Here is an 11,310-nt window from a genome sequence, read left to right as displayed (position 1 = left end):
CTCTCTTTCTTTCTTTTTCTTTTTCTTTTTTTTTTTTTTTGAGACAGAGTTTCTCTGTGTAACCTTGGCTGTCCTGGAACTATTTCTGTAGACCAGGCTGGCCTCATATTCAGAGATCCACTTCCCTCTGCCTTGGGTGCCGTGATTAAAGGTGTGTGCCACCACTCCCTGGCTCGATTATTTTTGTAAAAATTATTTTTGTAAAATAATTTCCTATTCAGTATTTTTGGAAAATAAATGTACTTTTTATTGGGGATAAGATATATGAGAGTCAGGTGGTGCAATTCGGCGTGCCTGGCAGTCTTGAGGGGAAGGCTTTTGTGTGGAACAGGTGCAAGATATTATTTATAGAAGTATTCTGACATTTAGCAAGAATTTGTACTATGGGTGCAAAGAATAGCGTTTAGATAACTTTAATGAACTTAAACAACTACTTTGCCATATTTTTTTTGAGATAGGGTCTCCCTGTGTAGTACAGGCTGTAAGGAATTCACTGTGTAGCCTAGAGTGGGCTCCAACTCATGACGGTTTCCTGCTTTCAGCCTCCCAAGTGCTGCTATTATAGGTGTGGGCCACCACACTTAGTATTTTTCTAAATCTTTACATATGTGAACCAAATTATGTTTCGATTACACAGGCATAAAGACGTATGCAGTAAAGAGTCTCCAATTTTCTGAAAGAAGATACTAGTCTGTGTAATTGACTGCAGCCCAGCATAAATCTTTGAAATCATGTGGATGTTTCCAAACCACACAAGAATTTATCTTCCTAACACGAGGTGGTTCCTTGTAAAATGTAACTGGGCAAGGGGTGTATAATTTAAAAGCATCCCTTCTCCCATCCCAAGATACTGAGCCGCCTCACCTAAGGTTATGATGGAATTGTAGCGCCGGGACCTGAGAACGCGCTCCCGGAACGTTTGTGTTGCAGCGCCTGGCTTCCAGCCGGGGCTCTTTCGCGAAGGACCATTCCGGCCAAGTGCCTGTTGGTAGGAGCCCGCTTGACGTCGGGTCTGGGGGTGCTCCTAGGTGGCAGTGGTTGAAGCCGGCGTCGCGGAAAAGCCAAAGCAGAGGAGACGCCATGGACGATCAGGGCTGCCCCAGGTGTAAGACCACCAAATACCGGAACCCTTCGCTGAAGCTGATGGTGAACGTGTGCGGACACACTCTGTAAGTCTGGAGACCCTGGATTCCTGGGGTGGGAGGACAGTCCTGGGAGATTCTAGGAGGCAGCTCGGGGGGGGGGGGGGGGATGAAGGGTGTGGTTAGTTTCAACATCGAGCGGAAAAAAATGGAAAAAGGGAGCGTCGTTCCTTTAAAAGGGTTGTAGCCCCTTGCCCCGGGCGTCTCTGGCCTACTTTGAACTTAAGTTTTGATTGTGGCACGCAGGAGTTTGTCTTTCCAGCTAGTGAACATCTGGACAGTTTCCACGCCTTGTGTTGTTAAGATTCCAGACAGCTCTCTGGCTGAAAGTGTGGGGGGATTGGAGTGTTTAATTCCTTACGAAATGTTTTTTTTTTTTTAATTGAAAAGAGAAATGCTATGAAAACTTACTAAGGGTGTCTTCTGTTGCTATTGATTGAATGAGTTAATTGGAAAAGCCTGTGTATTTATACGTGTCCTGATGAATTCGGTTGGACTCTGATCGTGTAAAGGAAGAAAATACAGGCTCTAGGTAGTTATTTTGGAGATAGGTAATGGTTGGCTTTTATTGTGTGCACATTATATTCCAGGCACTGTAGCGTTTCACCATGAGCAATCTCACGGTGAGTTTATGCGGGTATCATTCCCTCATCCTAGGAAATGATCCTGAGACTTCCCAGGACCGTGGGTCTTGAGGTCTGGAACCCAGGAAGTGACTCTAGGAAGTAGGTGCATTTTGGTTGCTTGGTGGTGAAAGGAGGGAGAGTGATTTTGTGTATTTTGAAGAATAAGTGCAGAAATCGGTCCAAGTGTTTGTCAGAGTTTTATGGGGGAGTGGTTTAGTAAAAGGTGGCTTGAGATTGAAGGTACTACAAAAATTTCAGCACATGTATTCCTATAGTTTGAATCTTCTTATGAAAGGATTACAGTGTGTTAGACAAGGTCTTTAGGCATGAATTGTACCATGAGCTGTATTTATAATTGTCATAATGGGATTATTAATTTCATTAATCGGTTCCTTTTCCTAATTAACCTTTATTTTAGACAGTGTAGCTGTGACTGAATGGTTTAAGATTAAACATACAGTAAAGATAGTCGACTGGAGTGCAGGAAAATGGAAATGGGGGAATACTGTTGGTATATTATCAGGTACTTGTAAAGACTGGACCTCAATTGGTAGTCCAGGCTGGCCTTGAACTTTAAATTCTTCTGCCTAAAAGTTCTGGAATTTCAAGTATGTGCTACTGTGACTGGCAGACTATTAGATTTTTGGAGAAGTTTTGTTCAATTTCCCTGCAATTTTTCATTTAGCTTTGAAATATATATGTATATATCCATACATATTTGTGTATATACACACACACACAACACAATGTATGGGATCATATCCTTCATTACCTACTCTATTCCCCTTCTTTTCCCTTTGAACTTCTTCCCAAATACTCCACCAGTGGCTGCACCATTGAAAAATGCTCTTTCCCCACCCCCACCACCTGGACATCTCTGTCTGTGATGGAATGTTGAAGGACAAATGTCCATTGCTGCTGTACACTCAAGATGGGAGCGGCTGGGTCATATCTAGATGACAGTGTTTCATAGAACTCCTCCCCATCTCTGGCTTTTAACATTCTTTTTGCCAGTCGGGGTGTGTGTGTGTGTGTGTGTGTGTGTGTGTGTGTGTGTGTGTGTGTGTGTGTGTCTGCCTGCCTGCCTGCCTGTCTGTCTGTCTGTCTGTGATATAGCTGTCCCATTTATTTTCTGTTATACCGGATAGTTCGTGATGGAGTTGTCCTGCTACTGAAGAATCTCAAGAATCTGAATTTTGTTTGCTGACTCTCTCTGACTTTGTTTACTGTGTTTCTCTGCCCTCTGTATTATACCTGAATTGTTAGTTATATTGAGTTTTATCAGATTAACATTTTAATTAATACGTTTGTTGGTGGGACTAATTAGTAAGTGATGCTCATTTATTTTAAGTAATATATAGTAGTGTGCAAATTAGGAAACAGCACCCTCTTTGGGTAGAAAGCTTTGGAGAAGGCACTCATTCTTTGGGGTTGTTAGAAGACTTGTGGGTATCCTCCATGAGTCTCTGGTCGAGGAATTGGCTGTATTCTGAATTTCAGCCACTCCAACTTCCCCACACTTGATCTCCACCTATTCAGTAAAGCATCGCCTGGGACTGGAGCTACAGATGGTTGTGAGCCGCCATGTGAATGTTAGGAATTGAACCCAAGTCTTCTGGAAGAGCAGCCAGTGCTCTTAATCTCTGGGCTGTCTCAGTCCTTATTATTATTATTTTTTTTTTTTTTGAGACAGTGTCATGTAGCCTAGGTTGACCACGAATGTGTCTTGTAGCCAATCAGACTTTGAATTCTTGATATTCCTGCCTTAGTTTGAGTGCTGGTGTTATTAGCTATGCACCACCATGCTTACGCGCGCGCGCGCGTGTGTGTGTGTGTGTGTGTGTGTGTGTGTGTGTGTGTGTGTGTGTGTCTGTGCACCCATGTGTGTAGGTATATGCATGGAGGTCAGAGAAGGATGCCCAGTGTCCTGCTGTGTCATTCTCTGCCTCATTCCTTTGAGACAGGCTTTCTCATTAAGCCTGGAGCTAGCTAAGTGTCCCTCATAGTGCTTGGGTTACCGGTGCCTGAGGCCATGCCCAGCTTTTTTATCGGGTACTGGTATCTGAGTTCAGGCCCCTGTGCTTGAACAGGTTCTTACCCACTGAACCATCTCTCCAGCACCCCTCTCCCCACTCCCCCTCCCGGTTTTGAGACAGGACTTTGCTTTGTAGCTCAGCTGGCCTTGAACTAGCTAGGTAGTCTCGGCTGGCCTCAAACTCAAGATCCTACTATCCTGGCCTTCAGAGTGCTGATCCTGGGGCACATGCAGGAGGGAACTTTGGTATCAGAAAGTTTCATAGGGTCTTTGGCCTTATGGACACCTTTTAGGACTTTTGTTTAAAGATTTATTTTACATGTGTTTTTCCTCTCCATATGGAGTCAGATCTCCAGGACCTGGAATTACATGGTTGTGAGCCACTGTGTGGGTGCTGGGAATTGAACCTGGGTCCTCTGAGTCATTTCTGTAGTCCTCAGGGCTTCTTTTCTAGGAAGTCATATTGCCAAATTTGTGCCCTAAGCCTCAAACAGATAATAGAAAATTGTATGTTAAACCTTAAGGATTATTCGTTCAGATGCAAATTATTTTATTCTGTAAGAGTCTGACACAATGGCATATTAATCGCCTGGCCTTTAGATTATAAATACAAACAGAAATAAAATTAATTTGTTTTTTTTATCACTTCTTTCTTTAGTGGGCATGAAGTGTATCTAATAAGTATTATGATAGCCCTCTTGACTCTTAATCCTAGATTGGCTATTTAATGTGAAAATTAGTCATTCACTCTAATAGTTTAATAGTTGCGTTTACCCTACAGGGTCACTGTAAGGGATTACTTGAGGCATAGTTCAAGTAAATTTAAGAATTAATTTACTCTCACCTATAAAGAGATATTGTCAATATTCTGTATTAAAAAATAGCTTCTTGGACTGGCAGTATGGCTCATGGGTAATTGTGTTTGCCATCAAGCCAGGTGACTTGAGTTTAATCCCTGGGACTTACAGAGTGGGAGGAGAAAACCAACTCCTGCAAGTTGTCCTCTGACCTCTGAGACACACTCTTTTCCTCCAAGGAAGTAAATAAATGTAATAAAAAATGATTGGTTGGGTTTAAGTTTTAGGAGTCTGACAATTTGCTTGGTGTTTTTTTTTTTTTTTTGTTTTTTTTTTGTTTTTTTTTTGTTTTGGTTTTTCGAGACAGGGTTTCTCTGTGTAAAAATCTTCGCTGTCCTGGAACTCACTCTGTAGACCAGAGTGGCCTCGAACTCACAGAGATCCGCCTGCCTCTGCCTCCTCTATATGTCTGGAATATAATGTGCACCCAACAAAAGCCAACCATTACCCATCTCCAGAATAACTGCCTAGAGTTTGTATTTTCTTCCTTTACACAATTAAAGTCCAACTGAATTCATTAGGACACGTATGCATACACAGAGTGCTGGGATTAAAGGCATGTGAATTTGCTTCTTACTTTACTTAGCAAATAGAGCCTAAAATGGTATATGGAATGGGAATAATTTAATGAGAAGTAAGCCTGGAGATAGTTTGCTTCAATGTGTTAAATCTATTTTCAAAGACAAAAAAAAGCAAGGCTCAACAGTAATTTATTAGTTATTGCTCTTTAGTAATTGATATTTTTGCAGTCTTTCTTGTACACTCAATAAATTTCCAGGTCATTGATTCCCAGACTTGCGTCATATTAAAGAGTCATCTGAGATGTCTATTTAAAATACAGAATTCTGGTCCCTGTTATAATTTTTTCGGGGTGGGGAGAAGACCCCTACTTTGTATTACTTATCTAGGTGAATCTTGTGTTCAAATAGTTTTTAAACACTCCTAGAGTAGTCATATAACAAAAAAATGGCAACCATTGTTTCTTCCTCTGTACCCCCAACCCCCTGTGTTTTTAGCTCTCTTGAATGACGCAGAGGAAATTAGTTTGTATTTTTACAACAAAATTTAGTTGTAAAAATTTGTAATTGATGGGTTGGAGAGATGGCTTAGCAGTGAAGAGCACTGGTTGCCTTTCCAGAGGACCCAGGTTCAAGAGCACCCACCCACACGGCGGCTCACAACTGTCTGTAACTCCTGTTTCAGGGGATCCGACACCCTCACACAGACATATACAGGCAAAACACTGATGCACATAAAATTAAAAAAAAAAGAATAAAATCATTTAAAAATTTTGTAATTGAGGTATAAAAGTGGCTTTATGTTATTCTTTTAAATAATCTACTTGTTAAAAAGTATAATTTGTTGCCAGGCAGTGGTGGCACATGCCTTTAATCCCAGGACTTGGAAGGCAGAGGGAGGCAGATCTCTGTGAGTTCGAGGCCAGCCTGGTCTACAAAGTGAGTTCTGGGACAGCCAGAACTGTTACATAGAAAGACCCTGTCTTGAAAAATAAAAAAAGTACTCTTTGTTAAAGAAATAATTAACAGATACTTGCCCTATTGGCAGGTGTGGTGCCTGCCTTTAACCCCAGAATTTGGGAGGCAGAGGCAGGTGGAGCGCTATGACTTTTTTTTTTTTTTTTTTTTTTTTTTTTAAGACAGGGTTTCCCAGCATAGTCTTGGCTGTACTGGCCTCAAACTGACAGAGATCCACCTGCTTCTGCCGCCCAAGTTCTGGGATTAAAGACGTGCGCCACCATGCATGGCCTGATCTCTGTAAGTTTGAGGCCAGTCTGGTCTATCTAGAGAGTCCCATGCTAGCCAGGGCTACGTAGTGAGACCCAAGAAGAAGAAGAGCCAGAAGCTTGAAATCCTGCAACCTAACTGGTTAGAAAAAAGGCCTTTGATTAGTGGATATGTCTTAAACTGGTGAAGGTTAGCACCAAGGGAACAAAATTTTTGGTTGATTTCAAATGCATAAATGATGTACAAGTCAGCCGATGAGGGGGGAAAAGAAGGGGAGAGCCCCTTAGGAGAGTCTGACTTGGCTCTTGGGCTTAGTGAGGAATTTGTACAAAAGTACAGGCTGCAGAATGCTATTTATTTTATTAACAGGATTGACAGGGAGTTGGAAGACCTGTTAATTAGAAAATGGAAAGGTCTTACCTGTACTCCGTACCCATCCTGCTTTTCAGACACACAGGGAAATGAAAGCCCATTTCACTCTTTTGTGTATACATTTGTTAGGGATTATTCAGTTAAATTTTAATCATGTTTGCTAAATAAGATTCCCTGAAATTCTATGGATAAAGTGAAAATACCATTAAATGAAAATACTATATTATCAAGGCAAATTTCATCAACTTAGAGGAATTCTCTGTTTACATTTTATTTTTCAGGGTGCTAGTTTAAACAAACAAACAAACAAACAAACAAACAAGAACCACTGCCAACACTTTAAATATTTAGTCATGGTTTTGTGGGCCGTTGCTGCATTTTGCCACGTCTTTATCTTTGGTCTATAAACAGTGTCAATATTTATTCCATAACTACAGTTAGATGACAAGAAGGCGCAATGAGTTTTATTACTTTTGAGAGGAAGTAATTTCAGTACCTTCACTTCTTGTATTTCATTTTCATGTTGTGTATCAAGAGATACTCTTTGTGTACACACATTATATATGTACAAATATAAATGTATATTTTGTATTTTCTCTATAAATAGAAAAGAAAATGTAAAGTTTAATGAACTTCAGTAGAAATGCTTTGGAGTGTTAGATTTTTATTTAACTAAATTGAAACATGTAAAAAACAAGAATTTTGAGATGAAGGCAAATGATTACATACCCCCTTTTTTTAGAACACAAATATGATAGTGGCTAGCTACATCATTGAAAATTAATGAGGGCTCCATCAATATGGTGCAGTGTTTCTGCATCATGGATTCATATATATTTAATGGGCCTGCTATTCTAATTCCAGGTATCCGAAGCAAACTGCATCTGACATTAACTCTGATTTACTTGTAAACAACTCATCCCATTAAAATATAAATGCCTTGAAATCTACCAGTATTCAATATTGTTTCTTCATAAGTAATCCCATAGTGTTTACTTTATTGCCATAACTAAGTTGTTTTTAAACAAACAAGGCTCAAATTTTAGTATTGTTTCAGATGTTGCCAAATATGTCATATTCAATTGATATTTTAAAAATGATTACTGGGGCTCGAGAGTTGGCTCAGTGGTTAAGAGCATTTGTTGTTCTTGCAAAGGAGCAGGGTTCAATTCCTGGTACCGTATGGCATCTCACCACCTTCGCAGGCACCAGACATGCCTGTGGTGCACAGACATGCAGGCCAAACACTCATGCACATAAAACGACAAAATAAATAAATCTAAGAAAATTACTACTGAAGGGTGTTGGTGGCTTATTGCCTTTAATCCCAGCACTTGGGTAGCAGAAGCAGGTGAGTTTTTATGAGTGGTGGCCAGCCTGGTCTACATAGCAAGTTCCAGGACAGCCAGGGCCATATATATATGAATACTGGGTTAATAAATACAAATTCTGTATCTGTACTTACTTTTTGCCCAATTGATAGCAAAGGGATCTGTCCTTGACACTGATGAGCAAATAGACGCGTGTGTGTGTGTGTGTGTGTGTGTGTGTGTGTGTGTGTGTGTGTGTGTGTCTGTGCGCACGAGCGTGCTCACCTGTGCACACATGGAAACCTAAGGAAGATGGCGTGCGTCCTGCTCTATCACATTCCACTTTGTGCTCTTGAGACAGTCTCTTACTGAATCTGAAGCTAGGCTGTGGCTAGCAAGTCCCAGCAATCTCCCTCATTCTCGCCCTAGAGTTACCAGGGCGTGTAGTTGCACTTAGCTTTTTTTTTTTTTTTCAAGACAAGGTTTCTCTGTGTAGCCCTGGCTGTCCTGGAACTCTCTCTGTAGCCCAGGCTGGCCTCGAACTCACAGAGATCCACCTGCCTCTGCCTCCCGAGTGCTGGGATTAAAGGCGCACGTGCACCGCCTGGCACACCTAGCTTTTTGCCTGGTGCTGGGAGTTTGAACTCGGGTCCTTGTTCTGTGCAGTGACCACTCTTAGCTGTGGAGCCGTCTTCCCAGCCCAATAAGCAGTGTTCGTAAAGGTCAGTTCAGTTTACTTGCTGAGACATGGTGTCATGTGTGCCAGCTTAGTCCTAAACTCACTCTGAAGCTATGGACTTGGGTTCCTCTTGTTGCTACCTGTCAAGTGCTAGGATTTCAGGGGTGCACCACCACACCCAGTTTACCTGGTGCCGAGGAGGGGTTTGTGCATGTCAGGCAAGCGCTATCAACTGAGCTGCATCCCAGTGCCCGCAACATTTTAAAGACAAAAAATTTATACTTTTAGCTGGGCATGGTGGCATATGCCTGTAATTTCAGCACCAGGAAGGCTGAGGCAGAGGATAGCAGATGGTAGGCCATCCTGGATTACATAGCAAGACTACCTCAAAAAGAAAAGGAAAATAATCCTTGCTTAAGGTAATTTCAATGTATTTTAGAGATCTAAAATATATGTTGAAATAGATGTTTCTTTCTGCATTATTCAGATTATGAATGTCTTATTTGTATTTCAGGCATTCATTAATGTTTAATTTCTTTTGGAGGTTAATTGCAAAAAGCGATCTATGTAATGTGCTTCAATTAAATGCAAAGTCATACACTTTATAGTGGGAATCCTCTTGATGATAACAACCATGACTAGGGTAATTTAGTACTTCTAACTTTTCCTTGGAAAATACATTGCATTTCTTGTTTATTTTATGTGTTTTGGATTTATATTATTTGGAAAGAGAATGGAAACTAAACATACATTATGTGAAGGAGTTAGTATGTAATAAACTAGACATTATTGAAAACATGGCCCAACTAGATTGATTACTGTAGTATTTCATGAAAGAGTCTCAAGAGTAAATAAGCTCAGGGTTTATGTTTTTCCTTCTAGGCACTGGAGTATGGGTGTGCTGAGGACCTGTTCTACCACTGTGGTGGATCCCCACTCCAGTTATTGTTTCACTTACAAGATATTTGCCATGTTGAACCTGGCACATGGTAGCTAATGTTCTTTGGGCACATAATATATTATGTATTGTGATTATTACTTAGAGTGATGTTGTCAGTCTCAAGTGTTACAGAATGACTGATGTTTGCGATAATGGAAAATTCAAATACACTGAGGATTATTGGTCATCCCATGTAACCACAGGTAGCAATTTCTGTGCCTGAGTATCTTTGGGTATATGTGAGTATAAATGATACATTTCCTCCTTCCTTTCTTTCCTTTCCCTCTTCCTTTGCTCGTGCTCTCCCTCCCTCCCTCCCTCCCTCCCTCCCTCCCTCCCTCCCTCCCTCCCTTCCTCTTTTTCATAATAGTGACATACTTCATAGCCCAGGCTGGCCTGGAATTCACTATGTCATGCAGGTTGGCCTTGAACTTGAAGTAGTCCTCTTATCTTAGCCTCTGGAGTGCTTGGACTATAGGTGTGCACTTCTGCACTTGAGTTTTCTTTTTCATTCTTATGGTGATGGCAAGGTAATGTAGCTCTCGTCAAACCACGTTATCAACCCCAATAGACTATATTTCTTCTTCCCATTCTCCTTTCCTCCCCCTCCTCTCCCTTTCCCTCCCTCCCTCCTTCCCTCCCCTTACCGTCTCCTTTCTTCTTCCCCCCCTCCATCCCTCTTTTCCTGCAGCAGGTTCTTGCTGTGAGCCTCAGTGAGTCTGGAACTTGTATCTCATCTGAACCTTCCAAGTGTTGAGGTTACAGATACTCACCACTGCACCTGCCTTCAATAGGGTATATTTCCAGAAGTAGGGTGCATATTTATAGTTTCGGTAAATGCTACCATTTTTCTTTTCTTTTTCTCAATTTTATTAAGATATAATAAAAACACACATTTGAAGTACATAGTTTAATCAGTTTTTAAATATGCACCCATGAAACCATCATATTTTTTATCACCTTATAAAATTTCCTATGTTACCAGCTGGTGATGGCGAATACCTTAATCCCCGCACTCTAGAGACAGAGGCAGGCAGATTTCTGTGAGTTCCAGGATAGCCTGGTCTACAAAGTGAGTTCCAGGACAGCCAGGGCTATAGACTTAAGGAAACTCCTTTTCAGAAAGAAACCAATGAGGCAGGGGCAGTAATTAGTCAAGAATGGGTCTATTTCTGAGTTCACTCCTTACTGATTATATGTAACTTTGCCAGTATACCCAGGTTGCTTTGATTACCAAAATATTGTAGTAAATGTTGGAATCAGGGTACTGTGAATCTTTTAGCACCCCTCCTTCCCCCACACACCTGGACAGGGTTTCTCTGTGCAGCCCTGTCTGTCCTGGAACTCGCTCTGTAGCCTAGGGTGGCCTTGAATTCAGAGATCTGCCTGCCTCTGTCTCCGAGTACTGGGATTAAAGGCATGCACCACCACCACCCAACTTCTTTTAATCTTATTAAAAAAGTTTCTCTGATTATTCTATGCCCTTAGAATTTCCATGTAAAGTTTGAACCATTTCGATAAGTTAAAAAAAAGCCTGCTAGAGAATTGATTGGGGTTGACATTAACTGCTATTTAAAAAACGACTGAGTGTGCCCGCCTGGGAG

General features: G+C 41.2%; 1 protein-coding gene across 1 annotated transcript in view; it reads left to right on the top strand.

The window, feature by feature from the left end:
• Window positions 1-967: 967 nt before the first annotated feature.
• Mnat1 (MNAT1 component of CDK activating kinase) overlaps window positions 968-11,310 on the top strand; it is a 167,282-nt gene continuing 156,939 nt past the window's right edge. The window contains exon 1 of the mRNA XM_052739600.1: window positions 968-1,169. Coding sequence (XP_052595560.1) covers window positions 1,081-1,169 — 89 coding nt within the window. The 5' untranslated portion in view covers window positions 968-1,080. The remainder of the gene's footprint in view (window positions 1,170-11,310) is intronic.

This window comes from Peromyscus californicus, unplaced genomic scaffold, assembly GCF_007827085.1.
Source record: "Peromyscus californicus insignis strain IS unplaced genomic scaffold, ASM782708v3 Scaffold_15__1_contigs__length_86483966, whole genome shotgun sequence".
Taxonomy (NCBI): Eukaryota; Metazoa; Chordata; class Mammalia; order Rodentia; family Cricetidae; genus Peromyscus; species Peromyscus californicus.
This window is presented reverse-complemented; position numbering and strand designations above follow the sequence as displayed.